A 24,807-nucleotide genomic window follows, 5' to 3' on the forward strand; every position below is an offset into this window, starting at 1 on the left:
AAATATAACATATATACAAAAAGGTAGAGCTTTCAAATTAAAATTTAACAAGTAGCTACAGAACAACTTTCAAAGGATGCTATGGGTTACTGTTTCACCATTTCAATTCTTTCCTTCTAACTATTCTAATGCCCTAGCAACTAAGAAAAGGAAAATTATATAAATATTCAGTATTCATAATCCTTTGCCAAATTCCATCGTGTCTATTGCTACCCCTTCCTCCAGTTTAATCACTTTTCTGATCTTCAGGGATGTCTAGGTAGTGACCACCCTAACGTGTTCATGTTGAAAAGGGGTGTCGACATTGTGGGAAAAGGGGACACATATAGTTGATGTTCTTGAAGAGGCTATTGGCTCTGGATTCTGGGACTTAGCCAGCATAGAAGCAGGACTTAAGCCTCAGGCAAATAAAGTCAGTGAGTGAAAGTTTTATAGAGTCCCAGATAGGGATCCAGGTATTCTTTAAGGTTTTTGGGACTACTGTTGACCTGGGCTTATCATTCTGTGGTCATCCTGCATATCTAGGTGAGGTTTGCATAGGAGTAACCTCCAGGACAACCTCTCAAATCTATTTGAACTCTATTAGCCAGTAAAACCTTATTTTGCTGCCCCTTTCCTCCCCTTTTTGGTCAAAAAGCATTCCCAATCTCTCTATGCCAGGGTCAAGATCATTCCTGGAATCCATGTCCCACCATCGCCAGGAAGGCTCATTCATCTTGGGGGTCCTGTCCCATGTCGGGTGGGGGGGGGGTGATGAACTTATCTACAGAGTTAGGCTTAGAGACAGAAAGTTCACATTTGAGCAACAAAAGAAATTTTCTGGAGTGACTCCTAGGCATAATTACAGGTGAGCTTAGCCTCCTCCCTACAGCCATAAGTTTCACCCAAGCAAGCCTCAATATTGATGGCTTGACTTATAAAGTAGGAGGTTCCTAAATTCACATAGCATACGGTATATCCACGATAATTCATCCATATCTCACATTAACATCACTTCATTGTATAATCCTCTTAATTCTCCATTTTAAACAATTCTCATGACACAAAACATCTCATATCTCATCAGCCGTTACTTATTTATCCTTAGTATTTGAGTAATACTAGTATGGTATTCCTATTAATTATAGTTCCTAGTATGCAATATGTCGAGTTTTCCCATATATCCTTCTGTTGTCAACTCTCTGTGCTACTTCTCTGTGCTAGTGTCATACCTTAGAAGTATATCATGCAAGCACCTATCTATATTTGTGGTACTGTTCTGTGGGAAACACACCTTAACCCCTTTCATTCCTATTCACCTTCAATACAGCTCTGATAACTTACAATCCCATTAACAGTTGTCACCCCTATCCATTATCACCCTCTGAATTCACCATCATTAACATATCTGAACATATTATATTATCATTCTCCTTCATTAGTACTGTGTATCACTAGGTCCCCAATTTTCTTATAAGATGTTGATTTTACATTGTTTAGATAGTTCATATGAATGGTAACATACAATATCTCTCCTTTTGTGTCTGAGTTGTTTCACTCAGAATTATATCTTCAAAGTTCATCCATGTTGCCATGTTTCAGGACCTTGTTGCTTCTTACTGCTGCATAGTATTCCATTGTATGTATATACCACATTTTGTTTATATACTCATCTGTTGGACACTTCAACAGGATTCTTTCCATCTCTTGGCAATTGTGAACAATGCTGCTATGAACATTGGTGTACAAATGTCTGTTCATGTCACTGCTTTCAAATCTTCTGGGTATATGCCAAGAAGTAAAATTTCCAGATCACAGGGTAATTAAATATCTAGTTTTCTGAGAAACTGCCAAACTGTCTTCCAGAGTGGCTGTGCCATTATACAATCCCACCAGCAATGAATAAGAGTTCCAATTTCTCAACATCCTCTCCAGTATTTGTAGTTTACTTTTTGTTTGATGGCAGCCATTCCTATTGGTGTGAGATGATGTCTCATTGTGGTCTTGATTTGCATCTCCCTAAAAGCTAGTGAAGATGAACATTTTTTCACGTGTTATTTAGCCATTTGTATTTCCTCTTCATAGAAATGTCTTTTCATATCTTTTGCCCATTTTATAATTGGTCTGTTTGTTCTACTGTTGCTGAGTTGTAGAATATGTTTATGTATGCAAGATATCCGTCTCTTATCAGATACATGATTTCCAAATATTTTCTCCCATTGCGCTGGCTGCCTCTTCACCTTTTTGGCATATTCCTTTGAGGTACAGAAGCTTTTGATTTTGAGGATTTCCTATTTATCTATTTTTTCTTTTGTTGCTTGTGCTTTGCGTGTAAGGTCTAAGAAGTGTCCTAATACTAAATCTTGAAGATGTTCCTCTATAGTATCTTCCAGGAGTTTTATGGTACTGTCTCTTATATTGAGGTCTTTGATCCACTCTGAGTTAATTTTTGTATAGAGTGTGAGGTAGGGGTCCTCTTTTGTTCTTTCTGTTATGGCTATCCAGTTCTTCCAGCCCCATTTGTTGAAAAAACTGTTCTGTCTCAGTTCAGTGGATTTGGGGGCCTTATCAAAAACCAGTCAACTGTATATCTGGGGGTCTATTTCTGAACTCCCAATTTGATTCCATTGATCAATATGTCTATCTTTATGCCAATACCATGCTGTTTTGACCACTGTAGCTTTACAGTAGGCTTCAAAGTCTGGAAATGTAAGTCCTCCCACTTTGTTCTTCTTTTTTAGGCAATTCAAGGCCCCTTTCCCTTCCAAATAAATTTGATAACTAGCTTTTCCAAGTCTGCAAAGTAGTTGTTGGAAACTGGATTGGGATTGTGTTGAATCTGTAGATCAGTTTGGGTAGACTGGCATCTTAAAAATACTTAGTCTTCCTACACATGAGCATGGAATATTTTCCCACCTATTTAGGTCTTTTTTTAATTTCTTTTAGTAAAATTTGGTAATTTTCTATGTAGAGGTCTTTTACATTCTTAGTTAAGTTTATTCCTAGGTACTTGATTTTTTTAGTTGCTATTGTGAATGCAATTTTTTTTTTTTTTTAATTGCCTCTTCAGTTAGGTCATTACTAGTGTATAGGAACATTACGGACTTATGTGCATTAATCTTACATCCTGCCACTCTGCTGAATTTGTTTATCAGCTTGAGTAGCTTTGTGGTTGAATTCTCAATTTTTTTCAAATATATGCTCATATCAACTGCAGATACTGAGTTTTACTTCCTCCTTTCCAATTTGGATATCTTTTATATCTCTGCCTTGGCAAATTGCTCTGGCTAGAATTTCTAGTGCAATGTTGAATGATAGAGGTGACAGTGGGCATCCTTGTCTCATTTCAGATCTTAGGGGGTAGGCTTTCAGCATCTCACCATTGAGTACTATGTTGGCTGTGTGTTTTTCATATATGCCCTTTATCATACTGAGAAAGATTCCTTTATCATACTAAGGAAGGTTCTCTCAATTCCTAACTTTTGAAGTATTTTTATCAAAAAGGGATGTTGAATTTTGTCAAATGCTCTTTTGGCATCTATTGAGATGATCGATGGATTTTTCCATTTTGATTTGTGAATGTGTTGAATTACATTAATTGATTTTCTTATGTTGAACCACCCTTGCATTCCAGAAATGAACCCCACTTTGCCGTGATGTATTAATCTTTTTAATGTGCCTTTGGATTCGATTTCAAGTATTTTGTTTAGGATTTTTCCATCTATATTCATTAGGGAGATTGACCTATAGTTTTCCTTTTTTGTAGTGTCTTTACCTGGTTTGGGTATCAGAATGATATTAGCTTCATAAAATTAGTTAGGTACTGCTCCTTTTTCTTCAATTTTTTGAAAAAGTTTCAGCAGGAATGGTGTCAATTCTTTTTGGAACATTTGGTAAAATTCCCTAGGTGAAGCCATCCGGCCCTAGACTTTTATTTGTAGGTGTATTTTTGATGACTGATTGGATCTCTTTGCTTCTGATTAGTTTGTGGAGGTCTTCTATTTCTTCTTGGATCAGTCTAGGTTGTTCATGTGTTTCTAGAAAATGATCCACTTCCTCTAAATTATCTAGCTTGTTGCATAGAGTTATTCACAGTATCCTCTTATGATTTTTTTTTTAATTTCTTCAGAATCTGCAGAAATTATCCCCTTCTCGTTTTTGATTCTGTTTATTTCAATCTTCTCTCTTTTTGACTTTGTCAGTCTAGCTAAGTGTCCGTCAATCTTGTTGATATTCTCAAAGAACCAACTTTTGGTTTTATTTATTCTATTGGTTTTCTTTTTTTTTCTTTTTCTTTTTGGTTCTCTAGCTCATTTATTTCTGTTTTAATCTTTGTTATTTCTTTTTCCGTAGTTGCTTTAGGGTTAGTTTGCTGATCATTCTCTAGCTTCTTCAGTTGTTCAGTTAGGTCTTTAGTTTTAGCTCTTACTTGCTTTTTGATATATGCATTTAAAGCTATAAATTTCCCTCTCAGCACTGCCTTTGCTGCATCCCACAGGTTTTGATATGTTGGGTTCTCATTTTCATTTATCTCTAGATATTTACCAGTTTATCTTGCAATTTCTTCTTCAATCAACTGATTGTTTAGGAGAATGTTGTCTAATTCATCTATCATATTGTTTCGGTTCTCAATTTCCTTATTGGTCTTCTTGTCTAGTTGTTCTACCTATAGAAGAGATTGGTGTATTGAAGTCTCCCTCTATTATTGTAGACATTTCTATTGCTCCCTTTAGTTTAGCCAATGTTTGTCTCATGTATTTTGAAGCTCCTTGATTGGGTGCATAAATATTTAAAATTGTTATTTCTTCTTGGTGAATTATCCCTTTTATGAATATATAGTGTCCTTCTTTATCTCTTATGACATCTTTGCATTTAAAGTCTATTTTATTTGATATTAGTATGGCTACCCCAGCTTTCTTTTGATTGTAGTTTGTGTGGAGTATTTTTTTCCATCCTTTCACTTTCAGTCTCTTTGTGTCTCAGGGTCTAAGATGAGTCTCTTGGGTCATATTTTTTAATCCATTCTACCAGTCTGTATCTTTTAATTGGGGAGTTTAATCCATTCACACTCAAAGTTATTACTGTGAAGAGAGTTTTTGAACCAGACATCTTATTCTTTGGTTTTTAAATGTTAGATCTATGCAATTTTTCTCTTTCAGAATATGAAATATGTCATACCACTGTCTTCTTGCCTCCAACATGCCTGCTGAGTAGTCACTACTTAGTCTTATGTTGTTTCTCTTGTATGTGGTTAATCGCTTCTATCTTGCTGCTTTCAGAAGTTTTTCCTTCTCTTCAGTGTTTGACAATCTAATCAGTATATGTCTCACAGGGGGCTTATTTGAATTTATTGTATGCAGAGTTAGTTGGGCATCTTTAATTTGCACATTTGTGTCGTTTAGAAGGGCTGGGAAATTTTCCCCAACAATTCTTTTTAATACTCTTCCCAGCCCTTTACTCTTCTCTTCCCCTTCTGGAACACCAATGATTCTTATATTTGTGATCTTCATGTTGCCCATCATTTCCCTGAGATCCATTTCAAATTTTTAAATTTTTTTCAACATTCATTCTTTTGTGCTTCTTTCCGTCACCCCATCATCAAGGTCACTAATTAGTTCCTCTACTTCTTGAAATCTGGTGTTGTGTATTAAGAATATTTTTAATTTAATCAACAGTATTTTTTTATTTCCATAAGATTCACTATTTTTCTATTTACTCTTGCAAATTCTTATTTATGCTCTTCTAGGGTCTTCACGTTCTTTATATCCTGAGCCATAAAATTGATATTTGTGCGTACCATTTTGATTAATTGCTTCAAATTTTGTGTCTCCTGCATCTTTTTAATTTGTGCATTTGACTTGTCCATAGCTATATCTTTAAGTGCTTTGTAATTTTCTGCTGGCTTCGGGACATTTGCTTCTCTTGATATAGTTATTTTGGGAAGTGTAGAACTAATTGAGCATTTATGTATAATTTGGCTTGTTGGAGTGCAGTTTCCCAATCCTACCAGCAGGTGGTGCTCTTGAGGCATAGCTTGCTAGAGTACAGTTTCCGTAACCTACCAGCAAGTGGAACTCTCAAGTAGGTCTTCCCTAAACTTCTCCTGTGTGGTGGGCAGAGACCAAACCAGATAGGAAACCAATCAGTGCATTGGGTCTCCTTGTGCTTGGGGAATCCCAGTCCTGGGCATAAGGCCCCAAGCAGGTGGGCAGGGAGCCTGATCAAGGGCAGTCCGCATGTGGGACGTGGGCCTTGCCTGCCAGTCTCTGCCTGCCTTCTGCCCGTGATTCTCTGAGATGTGGGAGGGGCTCCTTATTGCTGCAATGGCGACTCTTCCTTCCCTCCTCTCACTGTTGCACCCACCAGACTTCCGTGGGGGAAGAGCAATCGCCACCCACTGGGTTCCCTCACAGGAGCTCCTCACTGTCTGGCTGTTGAGGATCACTCCCCAGCAATCTGTCAAGGTAGGTGGATGGGAATGAAAAGCTGCTGCTCACTCCCTTGCCTGGCGGTGGTTTTGCTGTTGCTGGCCTGGGGTTTGGGGGAGGCGGTCCAGATGGCGAATTCACTCACTGCATCCCTCCAGCCGCCATTTCCCCTCAGTTTTTGTCAGTGTCCCCTCCACGTTCTATGGGGAACCCTCTATGGCTGGTCACACCTCGGAACTGTAGTTCTGGTTTCCTCTGGCCCCTTTCTAGCCACTTTGATGGAGGAGAAGCCCATTCCAACTCACCCACTCTGCCATCATCCCAGAAGTCTGCTTTTACTTCTTGGAGCACTTTTTATAATATCTGCTTTAAAGTCTTGTCAGATAACTCTAACATCTGTGTCATCTCAGGACTGGCATCTATTGATTGCTTATATCCAAGTGAGTTGAAATTTTCCTGCTTCTTTGTAGGCTGAGTAACTCTAATTATTTTCTAAACATCTTGATATTATGAGATCATGGCTCTTATTTAAATCCTATGGAGAATGCTTTTGTTTCTGGCTAGCAGGAATCAACTTGATCAAAGACTGAACTAAAAGTTCCAATTAGCTTTCTGTGGTTATAATTTCAATGTCAGTTCCATTTTCAAAGGCTTTTGATGATACTAGGATCTGTCCTGCATGTGGCCCACCAAGTAGCCAGCCTGGGAATTCTCAAAGTCCTAGGTTTAGGACCAGATTCATACATAGGCAGCTAGGGAGAAAGCCCAGGAGTTCATAACCAAATCTATGAAGTTGCTTTCCCTAGCTCTTTCTTTTTTGCAATCTCTTTGGTACTTTTTGGTACCACAGTGTAGGTTTTCTTTTTTGGGCTTCTGGCCTGAAAGCTGGGGCTTTAGTTATCCTGCTTTACTGCACACTTAATACAACTGCATCTTTGTCCAAAGTAAAGCAGAAGAGGACATAAAAGGAAAAAAAGCAATGGGGTCCCTGCTTTCAGAGTTTTAAGAACCTATAGGCCCCCACTGCTATTGCAATTATCACTCCTACAGGATTGCCTAAAAACTGGGGTGGGTATAAGAAAAGAGAGAAGAAAAAATTGGGGCATTTTCTCTAGTCTTTCTTACTTTAGGAGTCTCCCTTACAGCTCCTGAAGCCAGAAGTAGAAGGCTACTCTTGGAATTATTGTTGTGCATCGATGCCCACTTCCATATTTCAGGCAGCCTTGAATCTAGCTTGCAAGGAGAGCAGAGGAAAAACTGGAAATTCACTGTCAGTTTGGTAGTACTAAAAATTCTAACCTACCTCAATCCACCTGCTACTGTTTACTTTCCTGAGACATCAAATAGCTGTTCCATACATTTAGCGGGAAAAACAGAATGAAGTGTGCTTACTCCATCTTACTGGTAACTGAAACTTCTGAAATACAGGTATTTTCAATTACCCTTAGATGATTTTAATATTTAGTTAAGCTGAGACCCTTTCCTAGAAGGAAATGATGGGAAATACAACTGGAAAGGATAATTAAGGTGATAATATGGTATATGCTCAATGTAAGGCAGCAAAATCTTTATCTAATTTGAAGATTACTAGGAACATAACAAAGGCTTTTGACCTGTGAGAACCACAAATTATACATTAAGACTAATCTGGAGATGTACACAAACATTACACAGACAAGAACAAAAGTATAAATATGAGGCTACTTCCACAGTTCAGTATAAAGACATCAAAGGTCTGAAAAGAGTAGTGTCAAGAAAAAAAGAGGTCACAGATGATGTCCAAGATGGTAGTAAGATGAAACAATGAAAAAACAAGCTGAAGGGGTGAGAACCAACTTTTCAAGAACTCCAGAAGGCTCTCAAAGGTAAAAAGCAGCCTATCAAACATGGAGCTAGAAAAAGAAAACCTAAAAACAGTAGGAAACTGTTGGATGTTTTCACTTCCACTGCCCCTCACCCCACCCCCCAATGTGTACTGGTGTCCACACTCCTAGTGTGGATCCCATTAGTGTGTTTGTATGTCTGCCCAAACCAGCTCACTGAAAGATGGATCCAAGGCGATAATTTGTTTCGCCTAACCCAGAAATTACACAGGGCAGAGAAGTGGTGCAGAAAAGTGCCCTGGAAGAGAACAAACCACAGCTGTTGGGGAAGAAACATTGTGATTGAGACATAAAATTCACTGCCTGAGGGTTGGGAAGAGAGGTTTTAATCTTTTAGAGCAGAAAGTAGTACCCCCAAGAGAATTCACTTACACCAGGGAATTTTTGAAAGCTACTGCACATGCCCATGACAGACATGTGCTCAGAAAGACCAGAGAAGAACCTATATGTTTGCTGTGGACTGATCAATGAGCTCAACATAAACTGGACTAAGCACTGAAGGAGAGCCTCAACACAGAGCCAATCTATACTATAGTCTTCAATAAATAAAAAACAAAAAATCCAGTAAATCCTGGGGAGGGGGAAAAATCTGACTTTCAAAGTTAGCACATCAAAATAATTAAATGTTTAAACTTCAACAAAAAAGGTCACAAGGCATATCAAAAAAAAAAAAATAAAGGAAAAGAAAAACAGGATAAGATGGTACATTCAAAGAAATAAAATTAAGTGACAGAAACTATCCCTGAGGAATCTCAGCACTGGAATTACTAATCAGAGACTTTAAGTCAACCTTCCTAAATAAGTTCAGTGAGCTATAGGAAAACATGGAGAAAGAAAGAAAGGAAATCAAGAAAATAACACATGAACAAAATAAGGAATTAGAAATTTAAAAAAGGAAACAAATTCTATAGAAGAAGAATATAACAAGTGAAATTAAAAATTCAAAACAGGAATTCAAAAGCAGATTTGAACAGGAAGAAGAATCAGAAAACTTAAGACAGGACAACTGAAATTATTCAGACTTAGCAGAAAGAAAAAGAATTAAAAAAAAAAAGTGACCAAAGCATAAGAAAGCCATGGGATACCATGAAGTGCACCAACATAACATTATGGGAATCCCACAAAGAGAAGAAAAAGAGAAAGGGGGTAGAAAGAATATTATAAAAAATCATAGCTGAAAACATCCCAAATTTGATGAAAGGGATGAATATACAGGTTGATGAAGCTCAATTCCGAATAGGATAAACTCAAAGAGATTCACACCAAGACACTTTATAGTCAAACTGTTAATGGCCACAGATAAAGAGACAATTCTATAAGCATCAAGAGAAAAGCACTTGTCACATACAAGGGATTCTCAGTAAGATGAATAATTTCTCATATACCATGAAGGTCAGAAAGCAGTGGGATGACATGTTTAAAATGCTGGGGAAAAAAAATGTCAAAAAACCTATATCCTTCAAAATTCTAGAACCTTCAAAAACAGAACTCAAGATACTCCCAGACAAACAAAACCTGAGGGAGGTTTGTTACCACTAGACAGGTCCCACAAGAAATGCAAAGGAAGTTCTTCAGGATGAAAGAGAAGGACACTAGACAATAACTTGAAGGCATCTGAAGAGATGAAGATTCATCATAAAGGTAACTGCATAGGTAAATATAAAAGTCAGTAATGTTGTATTCTTGATATATAACTGTAGTTTTTATTTATTAAATGATCTAAAATACAATTAATTGCATAAAAATAATAATTCACTGCTGTTGGGCACACAAAGCAAAATGCCTGACAAAAGTCCAGTCTTATCAGTAATTACTTTAAATGTAAATGGATTAAATTCTCTAACCAAAGGCAGAGATTGGCAGAATGGATAACAAAAGTATGATCCAACTATATACTTTTTAGAAGAGACTCACCTTAGACCAAAAGACAAAGAGGTTTAAAGTGAAAGGATAGAAAAATATTCTATCCAAATAGTAACCAAAAGAAAGCTGGAGTAGCTACACTAATATAAGACAAAATAGATTTAAAGTCAAAAACTGTTACAAAAGACAAAGAACAACACTATGTGTTGATAAAAGGGTCAATACATCAAGAAGATACAACAATATTATACATGTTTATGCACCTAATAACAGAGCTCCAAAATACATGAAGCAAACACTGACAGAATTGAAGGGAGAAGTAGACAATTCTATAATTATAGTTAGAGACTTCAATACACTACTTGCAATAATGGATATTACATCTAGACAGAAAATCAATAGGGAAACAGAGGACTTAATACTATCAACCAACTAGACAAAACAGATCTATACAGACACTCCACCTAACAACAGCAAAATATTTATTCTTCTCCAGTGAACATGGGTTATTCTAAAAGATACACAATATGTTAGGTCACAAAACAAGTCTCAATAAATTAAAAAAGTCTGAAATCATACAAAGTATCTTCTCTGATCATAATGAAATTATTAGAAATCAGTAACAGAAGGAAAACTGGGAAGTATGTGGAAATTAAATAACATTCTTAAACAACCAATGGATCAAAGGAGAAATCAGAGAGGAAAAAAGAAGATTCTCAGAGAATAATGAAATCAAAAGCATAACATACCAAAATTTTTGGGATACAGCAAACATTTTCACAGGAAAATTTATAGCTGCAAAAGCCTGAATTAAAAAAGGAAGATCTCAAATAAATTAATTTCATGTTGAAAAATTAGATAAAGAAAAGTAAATCCACTCCTTTCCCTTTACATACTTTACTCAGAGGTCAGTCTCATGCCCTTATTTTTCTTACACACTCTCCTAAAGTGTTATCTTTTAAATCCATCATATTTAAATGCCATTTTGATGCTTACCCACGTTATTATATCTTAACCCACATCTCTCCTGAGCAAAAGACCTGTCTTTCTATCTGCCTCTTAAAAGACAATCCAAATATAGCACATCTAAGAAGAAAGTTGATTCCCAACCCCAGCCTATTCCCTCCTCCAATATTTTTCACACCACTATCCACCCAGTTATTTAGGTCAAATGCCATACAGTTGATAGCATTTGCTTAAGGATTTGATATGGTCCAAATATGGCTAGATTTAACCCACTTTCTCTGTCTTTACAGCCTCCATACTAGTGAAAAATACAATGGATTACTGCAACAAATCTCCAATTAGTATCTTGTCCATCTCCCCAAGGAAATCTTCTAAAAATATATCACGTCACCCTTAAATGTCTTAATGCATAAACAAAACAAAACAAAACAAAACATTAAACTAATCATGATCTAGGTTGGACATTGCATGTTCACAGTCTCTCTGTTCTCATAGCAAACCAGTCCCCTACAACTCATTATGCTTTTAATAACAGTAGGACCTTATTTTAGTTCTTCACACATCAAACTTTTTCTAGTCATAGGTGTTTAAGTTGTTCCCTGTTCCTGGAATGTTCTCCAATTCTTCATATGGCTGACACATCAACTAAGAGAGCTTTTCTGACCATGCTACCTATAGTTCTCCATCTCAATCTCATTTTTGCTTCCTTCATTGAATGTATCACAACTGTAGTTATTTTTATTTATTGATTTACTTTTATGTTATCTGTCTTCCCTTCTAGACTATAAGCTCCTGAGGGAAAGAACCTTGTGTATTTTGCTTATTGCTGTATCCCTGCACACTGCAAACTCACTGGCATAGAGGGCACTCAATCTATAAATGCTGAATGAGTGAAAGAATGGGTTCTTAATTGAGATTGACTTCGATTTCTGTACTAATTGAAACCTTAACTAAATCACTTAATGTCTGAAACTATTTCCTATAAATTAGAAGTGGGGGGATGATTATATTAAATAAACTGTAAATTTCAATTCACCTTTAAAATTTTAAATAATTTAGTTTTGAAATATTTCTTAAAATTATGAAGCTAAAAGAGAGAGTAGCATTTGGCAGTCTTGAAATAGTAAATGGGAATTTCCTCATATGTAAGCTTTAGAGATGGGTACAAAGTACCTAATTAAGAAATTGTCTATATGCTCCCTCCAATCTCTGTACAAATTGTAATTTTTCCCCATATTCTTTTGGATGACATCTTCCATGTTAATGGTTAGAAGTAATTAAAGCAATCCCTGATTATGTCTTCAAGTGTTTTGTGGCCACTCTATACATATTTTAGAGTTAAATATAACTACTTACCAATGAAGTTTCTGTAATTCCTTCTCATTCCAATCCTCATCCTGAATTAATCCAGGTAAATATTCTGAAGGATTCCTGTTCATCTTCTCAGATCCCACTGTCTCAATATTTGGAAACTCATTCCTAATACTAGATTTCTGAACAGTTTCTTTAGCAGAAGATCTAGATTTCTTTTGTTTGATATGAAATTCATTTTCACTTTCTTCAGTTTCAGAATCAGAAATCACAGCGATATTCTTTGTGCTGTTTTTTGTGTTTTTCCTCAGATGAATCAATGTTTCCTTGGTATTTCTTGCTCTGGTTTTCCTAACAACCCCATCTTTCCTTCTAATTTTCTTTTCTGTTTCGCTCTCTTCACTAGACAAATCTGATGAGGACTGATGCTTATATAATGACCTATCCATTCGAATTCTGGTTTTGTTAAATTCTGGTAACAGTCTTGTATTTTTCTTAAAGCTAGAAGAAGCACTCTGTTCCTTTTTAGGAGTAGGTATTATTATTTTCCGGTTGACAGTGAGTAAATCACGTTCACTGCAATCCTCCCTGCTGACACTATACTCAAATGCATTTTCTAAAGTTGCTGTGGGCTTACTGATGGGACTTGTGGTTTCATTTAAGTCCAATTCTCTTTCTTTTTGATGCTCTGACACTGCAAAATCTGTTACTGCTTTAATGGTACCAGAGGAGAGATTATATTTCATGCATTTTTGCTCTATCACTTTTTTAGATTTTAGTGGTGTTACTAAAATATAAGCTTCCTTCTGACTGATAGCCAGGCATTTTCTTTCTTCATCTGAGAAAAACTGTTCCCTTGAAGTCAGTATATCAATGGATACATTCAGTTCTTCAGTTGTTTCTTTAATTTCATAAAATAAAACCAAAGACCGAAATCTCAAATTAGCTAAACAAATTTTAGTACAGAAAAAACTTTCAAAAATAAAATATACTATTTTTCACAAACTTCATTATACATACTACTGTCATATTAACATTAATAATCCCGAAGTATTAAGTCAACTCAGATCACTGCCCCTTCAATTATAAACATTTACTATTTTTATACAAACCTGTCAATGACTTCACACTATCAACTGGTATACATATAAGCTCCTCAGCCTGGCATTTGATATAGTTCCAGTCTCTCGATATAATTCAAATCTGAACCACTTGCTGCTTCTCAGATTTTCCTGATACTCAATTTTTATTAGTGTCATTCACTCTACCTGGAAAATTTCCTTCACTAATTTCCAAATCAAATTACTACCTGCTCAGTCTATTCTCTATTGTACCTAACTTTGTCCTGATCCCCTTAATTGAATATAAGCTCTCCTTCCTTAAGTTTACAAAATACTTTTAAAGAACCCCACATTTGACACACCCTGCATTATACTTGCACACTTCTCATATTTCTAGATGGAAAAAGTCATTAATGGCAAAAACATTGCCTTCATTTTTGTATTGTTGTGTTAGAGTTAGTATACATATACAGTAAACATTAAATATTTGTTAAACCAACTCTTTGGGGGGTCAACTATATTGGAGACATAAGAAAATCACTAGGGTCGCTAAAACCTTACTAGATATGTAATATATTAAGTAGACTTTTAAAAAAGAAGCTGTTGTAGTTAGGGAGGGAGTTAGGAGAAGATGGAACCCATTTGCATGGCTCCACCCTCATTCACCACGGAAGCCACAGAAACACCTTTGCTGAATCTCTGTGAAATATCATGGGAAAAGAACAAAATAGAATAACTTAGGAAACTTTATTATACTGTGCAACTAAAGAAACCAAATTAAACTGAGCAAAACTCTCCAATTTTAACTTAGGGCATCAGAAGCCAAACTAAGAGAAACTAATTTTAAATACCCAATTGTAATTATAAATATATATATAAATTTTAAATCATCACACCAATCATCATACTGAAATATGGCAACAACTTACACATATTATGTGTCATTTAAGAATATGAATGACAAAATGAGAGACTGATGGACAACACCAAACGCTAGAGAGTAAAGAAGCGCCTAAATTAAAATTCATGGAGTAGTGCCAGTCAACAATAACCTAGAATGTTTATACAAGACTTTTTTGCTGACATCAAATAGCTTCAGATTATGAGAAAAGTGTTTTCTTTTAATTACTTATATAAATCTGATTCAAATATTCAACTTGGAATTTGAAAATGTGAACCTTCTATTTTGAACAAAGCTTTTCTATTCAGAATGTTTTATTCATTTTACTAAATAATTTCAGTGAAGATTCAGCCTATTCTGGATCCTTTAACCCAAGTCATTATGAAGTTGGTAGTGTAAATAAATAATGTTGCTTTTCTCTCTACTTCTTAGGACATTAATCACTTTTTACTTATAAGAAATAAAATTTTAAAAATGCCATTAAACTGATAAATCTAACTCAACATGAAAACCTGCTGATGTTTAGAGAAAAGCTCTTTAAATTCTGGTATGCAGGATTTCAATTAATTCACTCCATGAAAATCCACCTTTATACAAAATCAAATTATGGTATTAATTTCACAAAAGGATTCAGAATCTTTTAAACATTCCTATAAAAATGTTTGAAAAGATATAATTTGTGATTTAAACAAAATTATTTAGGAACTAGGTTAAAGGTAGGCAAACCTATTAAGTAAATCTGGTATTTTAAATATTTTAAATAATATCTATTTATCATTACAAAACTATTTAAGAAATATTACCTTGTGTCTGACTTTTAATTTTCCTTTTATTTGTTCTTCTTTCACAATTCCCAAGTTTTTTCGAAGACAACTTTTTACATTTGTTTTCTCCAATTAACTCCTTCAAAACAAAAAGATATCTTGTTTTTGTTTTAATAACTATCAAAACATGACCTCAAGCATTTTCACATATACATCAAGTATACATATATCTAGGTACTTATGATTCTAAAATTCCATTAGTGAAGGCACTCAGAAACTGATTTGCCAGTTTGAGCTTTGGAAGTACCACCCAGGTATCCATCACTCCTATTTCCTTTATTGATCTCACATTTTGTAGTTTTTCAAGTGCTTTTATATACATCTAATTTAACTTGAGCCCTACTCTAAGAGCTAATTGTTGTGTTGCTGCACTTTGGTCCAGAATCAGTAGTACCACACCACCCCTCTAAATATTGCAAACAATGTACAGTTAAGACTTACCCGGTTAGATAAGGCAGGTCCTCCTCCATTTTGAATAGAATTGTTTTTCTGGTCATCTGGGAGCCTTAACAGTGGTTTATTTTGGTGATTATTATGGCACACATTTAATCCTGTAGCTCCTGGCAACTTACTACACTTACCATTCTTCAGTTCTATGAGTACAAAGATGGAGACTTCAATAAGTGATAAAATAAAAAGTAAGCTACTTTTCTGCATTAAAGAACAGTCTTTGAAAGAAATCTGTCTAATTCAATGTCACTAATATTTGTTATAAATTGAATATGATAAAAATTTTATTTGGGCAGAATCACTCCACACAGAGCCATATTTTGTTAAATCACTTTTATTTTCTTCCAAAAAAAAAAAAACAAAAAACGAAAAACCAAGGAAAAACTACACAGCCATATTATTCATAACTATCTGACTTGGATCTTCTTTGTCAGATCCAAAGACAGAGTAGTAAGGTTAACCCACTTTTTAAACACAAATTCCAAATTTCTGTTCATCCTAACTGTATACCATCTAAATAGAAACTTAGAAACTTTATTTCCCTGATATTTCTTCATGTATATGGAATTCTTATGTTTCAATTAATTTGTGTATCTCAGTGTATAAGTAAATCCATGCTAATTAAAATTATGAACAAAATTATATAGTATATAATACTGTATACGCTTAACAAATGGTTATTAAACTGAAACTCCATTTAAGTTTAAAAAAGGACTCATAATAACTATAAAAACATTTTTGCTATTCTTTTAGAACTTGAAGATGCGTAATGTATGGTCCCTGCTCCTGAGAATATTACAGTATAGTTGAAGAGGCTGATATTATAATAAATCATTTATAATATACTCTGCTAAATGTAATGACAAAAAGATAAATAAAGTACTTTAGGATAATGCTATGATATACAGATAACACTAAATATGCAAAAATCACGTTATATAAATCATTAGAATACACACACACAATCACATCATCTTAAGTTGCCTCTGTATAACTTTAAGTAGTTTAATGTTAGATGTGGCTTTGTTTTATTTTAGTTGTTTTCTCATGGAAAGTATAATGACAATGATAACAATAATAAAAGCACCAACCATCACTACTCAAAATAACATATGGAAATACTCAGTGTCTTAAGTTTCACAAAACAAAGATCTAATAAATCAAACCAGAAAAATGATAGAACCATAACAGAATACAGTAATATCTGCAGTAAACTGAGTTTCCCTAGAGGAGGCATTATTTCTTATTCATCTTTAAGTTCCTAAATTCTAACATAGGTCAATAGAAGGTGCTTTAAAGATATCTGAATGATTTTCCTATGGACACAGATGGCATGTAAAATAGTATACCAAACTTTGGCCACTTAAATTTGTATTTTGCACTGTTTGTTATCTGTTTCCTCAAATACTTGATCAATAATGTTCACAATTTAGCTCAAATTCTTTAACAGTGCTGTTCTAAGAGAGGGAAAAAAAGAGACCATTAAGATCTAAGACTAAAGAAGATTAAAAAATGATTCAAAGTGAGATATATTTTTAGGGATTTTTTTATTTATTACTAAAAAAGCTCACAGCAAGTGCTGTAGTTCCAGAACTCCAGAATACTCAAGATGGTCCAGCAATGACAACAACCAATACGATTAATTTACGGGAAATAGGATGACTTTTGATAAAATGAGGAAGGGATGAAAAGAAACTGAAGCAATGGTACTGAGTGAATTTTTACTAGCTCTGGGCAGGCAATCATCTACATATTTAATTATTCCTATCTCAGAACTGGAAAGGATAAGCAAAGTTTACAGGGTCGGGGAATGTTGGAAAGGGGTGTTATAGTGAGATACAGGTACATTTACTTTCAGCATGGTACCATGTTTTGGCAGATGCAATCCTGAATTCTTGAAGTTCTGTAGAGCTCCTAGTTACAAGGTCAAGATAAAATCAGGAGAAATGTATACAACAGATCCCAGTAACTTCTACTTGTTCTTATTATCCAGAAACAGCTGTAATTTACTGTTTGTACTTTTTGTGTGTGTGTGGTGGGAATAGGATGTGAGGCAGATTATAGTGTGACAGCTGCTACCAGTTGGCATAGAAAACAGTTCTGCCAGCTACCTTTATAGCAATGGTCATGCAAAAGCAATACGCCATTTGTTATAGGTCTTCCATAAAAGGAAACTGGTTTTGTCTATTAGCAAGAATGAAATTTAGTATAAAAATGCAAAATGTCTTTAATATAGTTGATTTGGGCTAGGTTAGCAGCCTAAATACCTTGAATCTAGGAAACTATGAGAATATCCTTTCATTGACAGGTTTATCAGTGTTCTTTGGAATTCTGACTAATCAAAAAGAGATATTTATGAAGCAAGCTGAATGCTGAACATGAGCATACTGCATTGCATTTTCTCCTTTTTTAGTAGTGAAAAAGCAGGAATTTAAGGCCAATTATAAGTCAAAGAATATAAAACTGTATACATTATAAACAAGTAACAATGTAAGGCTCATGTAAGAATTTACTACTACACCAACAGACAAAAATGGGAAACATACCCAAGTTATAATGATCAAGATCGTAAGTAGTGCTTGCTCTCTGAAGGACATCTGTCCAGTTTTCTTCTGCATCATTTTTCACTGATTTGCTTATGTCAGGGACAAATCTTCTAGTTTTCTGTTTTTGTCTGGCCTTTCCTCTTTTCTTTTCATCAGCCCTAAAAACAATTATAGTATTTTTTCTCTAATGTTCATTCTCAAAAAAACTAAAACCAAAACACTAAAACCACTGATAAACACATAAACCCCCCTAAGATAAAGCTTTTTCTTTTTCAGCAAAGATTACCTCTAATGTTAAGTTATTTAATCCTTCATGGCTATGTTCCTCTTTTCCCTCTCTGCCAAATGATGCAAGTACATCATCTTAAGCCAAAGAACCAAATATACCCTCTTAAGTGCTTCATACTCTATGCACTTATAATTCCTATTTAAACTGATATAATTCAGGGGTCAGCAAACAACAGGATATATTACGCCAACTGCATGTTTTTGTAAATGAAGTTTATTGGAACACAGCCACACCCATTTGTTTACATATTGTTTATGGCTGCTTTCACACTACAAAGGCATAGGACTAGTAGTGACAGAGGCAGTATGACCCCAAATATTTACTATCTGGACATTTACAGAAAATATTTGTCAACCCATGTTATAAGTCATTTCCCCAGTGCCAACTACAATGTCTGCCAAGTAGCTGACACTGAATAATTACTGAGGGAACAAATGAAAGAAAAAAAATGTCCCAAGAACTTCAGACTAGTTTAAAAGCTACATGCCTTTTGAAGGGTGAGTGATGACCCCTGAAATATGTCACAGGTTTTATTTTCCTTTTAGATTTATTCCATATGATAAATTCGAATCAAGTGTTACTACTGCCTTCTGAAAATCTTTTCAGGTCAAAGAGAGCTTAAAAATTAGCATTTCTGAAACAAAAATCAAAACTTTACATTGATTACATGAGTATAATTCTAAAACTTATCAAATTGTAAACCTAAAAATAGGTGAATTTCATTGACTGTAAATTATACCTTAATAAGGTTGATTTTTAAAAAAGTTAAAAGATACTTTACCTTAATTGTTCTAGAAAATTATCAATGTGCTCTTTCCAATTTTCTGGAAATCCAAACATAAACTTCCTTATGAGATAATATGGATATCCTATTTAACAATGAACAAACAAACAAAAAAAGATCTAAAAGCCTATAATTTTAAAGAGAGATAATTAATTCATTAAATCTTTCAAGAAATATGTACTTATCACTTACTATGTGCTAGGCACTCTCATAGATACTGAGGATTCAGCAATATCAGTCAGTTAATAAGACAAGACAAAAATTCCTACCCTACTGGAATTTGCCTTATAGTGTGAAACAGAAAGTAAACCAGTATCTTGTCTGTTAGAAGGACATCACTGCTATGGAGAAAAGTTATGCAGGGAAGGGGTGTAGGGGATATCAGTATGCTCACGCTAGGGTAGTAGGGAGGGTAGAAATTATAAATAAATGAAAATAATAAATAAATACATAAATAAAGTCAGGAAGTGCTCACTGAAATAGAACCATTTGGGCAAAGCCATAAAGGATATGAGGGATTGAGTCACATGGCAATCTGGGATTGGAATACTGAAATCAGGGGCAACAGCAAATGAAAGGCTATGAGGCAAGAGTGTGCCTGGACTGTTTGTGGAACAGGATTAATATAAGTAGAGCAAAAGGGGCTAGCAGTGGGATGCTACTCAAATAGGCAATGGAGGCAGTGGGGAATTACATATGGTCTGGAGTCATTATATGAACTTTGCTTTTTCCTTTAAGCAAGGGGGGAAGCCAAGGAAAGATTCTGAGTAGAGGAGCCACAGGATCTGACTTACATTTTAACAGGACTGTAGTGGCCTCCTTTTTGAGAAAATTCTGTGGAAGTACAAGGAGAAACCAGTTAAGAGGCTACTCCAATGATAAAGACAAAAGATGATGAAGGTTTGGATCAGAGTGGTACAGCAGTTATAGATTCTGGATATATTTTGCAGATTATGTCAACAACATGTACTGGTAGACGAGATGTGGGTGTGAGAGAAATTGAGGATTCAAGGATGACTCAAAGGATATTGGCTGAGCCACTTGGAAACATGGAAAGAAGGGGACGACTGTGAGCTCAGAAGATTTAAGGGAGAAGATCAGGTTTCAGAGATCAAATTTGAAATCCCTATGAACATCATGGTAGAGATGTCAAAAAGGCATTTAAAAAATGAGTCTGTCACTGCCCTCCCCCCTACGTGGGATCAGACACCCAGAGGAGTGAATCTCCCTGGCAACGTGGAATATGACTCCCGGGGAGGAATGTAGACCCGGCATCGTGGGACGGAGAACATCTTCTTGACCAAAAGGGGGATGTGAAAGGCAATGAAATAAGCTTCAGTGGCAGAGAGATTCCAAAAGGAGCCAAGAGGTCACTCTGGTGGGCACTCTTACGTACAATTTAGACAACCCTTTCTAGGTTCTAAAGAATTGGGGTAGCTGGTGGTGGATACCTGAAACTATCAAACTACAACCCAGAACCCATGAATCTCGAAGACAATTGTATAAAAATGTAGCTTATGAGGGGTGACAATGGGATTGGGAAAGCCATAAGGACCACACTCCACTTTGTCTAGTTTATGGATGGATGAGTAGAAAAATAGGGGAAGGAAACAAACAAACAGACAAAGGTACCCAGTGTTCTTTTTTACTTCAATTGCTCTTTTTCACTCTAATTATTATTCTTGTTATTTTTGTGTGTGTGCTAATGAAGGTGTCAGGGATTGATTTAGGTGATGAATGTACAACTATGTAATGGTACTGTGAACAATCGAATGTATGATTTGTTATGTATGACTGCGTGGTATGTGAATATATCTCAGTAAAATGAAGATTAAAAAAAAAAATGAGTCTGATGTTCAGGGGAGAGGTCTTGACTAATTTGGCAGTTGTCATCATACAAATATTTAAAGCCTAAAAAGAAATTAGCACAGCACTGAGTATGGAAAGAGTCCCAGGCTACCTCGTTATTTAAAGGCAAAGAAGAAAGAAATGAAGGAAACAATGAAGGAACAGACAAGGAGGTAGCAGGCTAATCAGGAATATGGTATTCCAGAAGCCAAGAAAAGAAAGTGTTTCAAGGAGTTAGGCATATTTAACTGTGTCAAGTATGCAGTGGATTTAGCAACATGGAGGTCATTAGTGACTTTGATAATGTCTGTTTCAGTGAAGAATTAGGGGTTAAAGCATGATTAAGAAGAGTGCAAGAGGAAATGGGAGAGAATACAAGAGAAATTAGATGAAGAAAGTATAAACAAATCTAAGACGTTTTTCTGTAAATAAGTACAGAAGAAGGTGGAAGGACACGTGTAGTTAAAAAGAGAGTTTTTTGAAACAGAAGGGAGAAGGAAGAATTGCTGGGGTGATGCCCTTCAGTAAAAGAGTAAAAATGGGAGCTAGTCTACAAATGGGGAGGTTGGCATCAATGGCAGCACGGATAGTTCATTTACAATAAAAGCAGGCACAGATGCAAACAAATGAGTAGAAGTGGTGGAAGGGAATTCTCTTCTAATTGCTTCTAATGCTCAGGTGCTCTCTACTCTCCACTCTACATGAAGAGAGAGTAAAGGAGTAGGTTTTAGAGATTTGTAAAAAGATGAAAGAGATCTCATCTCTGGAAGAGTGAATGGATTAGGGAAATGTGGTAGGCCTGCCAAGCAGAACTGACGGACCACTAAAGGGCTTTTACTTTTGTTGATGACCATAAATTTAAAGTAGACTTACTGGGGTCTATTTTTCTTCAGCCATATTCTGTTGTGTACAAGGCATAGGCAGAAAATTAACATTATACCAGGACTGTAGTTGTGCCAGTCAGGCTCAACAAAGAGACAAACTAAGAAATTAAGATATATTCTTATGAAGCAATTCCTCATAAATAAGGACTATTTCACTTGAATTTTTTTAAATCACACAAGTTATCTAAACCGTCAATAACAGTGATTGAATCACAGAAATCTGATCAATTCTTATATACTAGTTTTATACACAATGTGGTCAGTTTTAATTTTTGATTGATTCATAATTTTAAAACATCTAATCAAAAAATGCATGTACACTACTGTTAACATTAATTGCTTCACTTAATGAAATTCTGGATTATAAATTATCAATTAATAATGACAGTTGTTACCTGCTTCTTTCATGGAAACACGATCTATCATTCCTTTTAATACATAGATGTTGCCCGATAAGGTCCTAAGTCTGTTGTGCTTCATGCGTTCTACAATTACATTACTGTGCCAATATATGTTAGTAATATCTCTAGGAGGAAAAAAATAGCTTAGATAAGGCCAAAATATTCACATTTTGTATCTGTCACATATAAATATATAAGTTTATAATATAAAATCAGAAATTTATACTCTAGCTAAACTAACGTAATTAAAATAATTACAAAACATCTGAGGGCCAAATATCGCAGTAGAACTGAAATGTCTGACTAATATGATCCTTGGAATATGTACCAAGAAAATGTACTGTAGCCAAACCAGGCCCCTATTATAAAATACATCATCAGCAAGGAAGCAAGGGCTTCCTCTAAATATCTGATGCTGAAATGCAAGTCCAGATTAACTGATGCTATGGCTTCCAAAGAATTATTTTCCTGTTCCTCTTTTCAGCAGCTATTTTGTGTCAGTTTTCACAGAATTATGTAGTTAAGAGCCATCTCATCTTGTGTTTTTTACCCTCACCATACAGCCAAATGTTTTATCTTCCATTTTAGAAAGCATTAAAAAGAAGTTCTGGGTGGGGGGAAGAAAAAACTGCAGTATCAAATCACTGACCCATAAATCTGTTCTTCATATTTCTTTAAATGAAATTTTAAAAATAAATGGAATTAAACTCATACATTAAAAGTTCAGACACTAAACTCATACATTATACTTTAATATTACTTCTCTTTTTCTGTTATTATTGCTTTATTTTACTTAACAAACATTTAAACAGCAATCTAAAAGCAGTGTTCTCAAGTCTTACATATTGACTTATTTAACCTTCAAAACAACTCCAGAGGCTGGTAATATTATTATCACCATTTTATAAATGAGGCCACTAAGGCTGAAAGAAAATAAGTGACTTGCCCACATCATAAAGCTAATAAGTGGCAGGAATGGGATTCAAATCATGGCAACCTACACTGCCTCTTGAACATTAAGGAAATGGGCACAAGGCAGACAGAAATAGAGTGGGTGTCATAGATTTTATATATTCTATTTATAAACTGTCAAGTAAGTATCTTGAACAGTGATATCCTATAGATTCTATTACAACCTTTTATTACAATTTTTTTTTTTTTACCACTAAAACACTGGTTTTGAAAAATAGGAAACGGTGCTAATAGAGTAGGAGTAGAAGAATTAGGTAAAACCCACTTACCTAATGATGCTCTCACTTCAGGGAGAACCAGATAGTGCCAATGATTATTTAATACGTAGCTCTACGGCTAAGTTTTAAATAATTTTGATTCCTTTTCTGAATCATTAATTTGTATCTAGTTGCCCTATTTAGATGTGAGAATCTAGACTGAAATGCATGTAGTAAATATTAATTGATCATATATAATTAAGCAGATACTACTAGTTCACTTACTAGCACATCTGAAAAGAGTAATGCATTATATAAATTTGAGCAGTCACTATTTAAAAAATAACTTAAACAGGCAAAAGCAAGAAAGCTGGTAACAATCAACATGGCCAGGACGTGCAAAGCCATTTTGTTTGCCTTCAGTTTATCTCTTTAGAAAATATTTGTTTTATAGGAAGATGCTATTTGTTATTTTCCATACCTCTTCTTTTAACTTAACACACAGTTGTTTTAAGTTTTATGAAAGAATATTGAAATGTTATACTTACATCAATTTTCCTTCTACACATATAGCAGTGTTATCATTGATGACTTTAATCATCCATTCTTGTAGTTGGACTACCTATTCAAGTATAAAACAAAGGACATATTTCCTGTACTTCTTGGAGAATAAGCATTACAAATTCATTTACCTTAAAGAATAACTCATGTTTTCTGTAAGTAACCCAAATGATTCCTATGTGCCCATTATATTAGAATCACATTTTATTTTAAATAGCAATAAAGTAAAACTCATGTATATAATGAAACAGAAAAGATGAAGGGAGAGACTGAACTGAGGATATACAGCATAGTTTGTTCTACAATCAGAAGCTATTATACTTCACATACCCTTGTAACAAATATCTCAACCTCCGAGGGGGGAAAAATCCAAAGTATCCATTAAAATACAAAGTCCCCCAAAAGACCCAATATCTTGGAGAGGAAAAAAAAAAGTTGACTATGGTGTATACATTTTACCAATCCCTCTTGTCCTTAAAAAAATCAGAGCATTTATTTCTACTTTAGTATCAAAAGTTGATTTGCAGTTTCATTTCAAATTTTATTAACTTAAATTACTAAAAATTTAATTAATAGTAATTAATCAGATGTAATCTACCTTTAACAAAATTCAATTTCAAAGAAAACATCTGAATAGCCCATTGAATTCTTTATTTTAT

The 24,807-nt window shown here is 34.8% G+C and overlaps 1 protein-coding gene across 2 annotated transcripts in view; it reads right to left on the bottom strand.

Moving 5' to 3' along the window:
• MIS18BP1 (MIS18 binding protein 1) overlaps window positions 1-24,807 on the bottom strand; it is a 56,942-nt gene that overhangs the window by 13,565 nt on the left and 18,570 nt on the right. For both annotated transcript variants that reach the window (XM_037834930.1, XM_037834931.1), the window contains exons 5-11: window positions 24,136-24,209; window positions 22,413-22,543; window positions 19,283-19,370; window positions 18,213-18,370; window positions 15,658-15,809; window positions 15,196-15,295; window positions 12,476-13,331 (exon numbers count right to left, since the gene is read on the bottom strand). In XM_037834930.1, the coding sequence (XP_037690858.1) occupies window positions 12,476-13,331; window positions 15,196-15,295; window positions 15,658-15,809; window positions 18,213-18,370; window positions 19,283-19,370; window positions 22,413-22,543; window positions 24,136-24,209 (1,559 nt within the window). The remainder of the gene's footprint in view (window positions 1-12,475; window positions 13,332-15,195; window positions 15,296-15,657; window positions 15,810-18,212; window positions 18,371-19,282; window positions 19,371-22,412; window positions 22,544-24,135; window positions 24,210-24,807) is intronic.

Source organism: Choloepus didactylus, chromosome 4 (assembly GCF_015220235.1).
Source record: "Choloepus didactylus isolate mChoDid1 chromosome 4, mChoDid1.pri, whole genome shotgun sequence".
NCBI classification, from domain to species: Eukaryota; Metazoa; Chordata; class Mammalia; order Pilosa; family Megalonychidae; genus Choloepus; species Choloepus didactylus.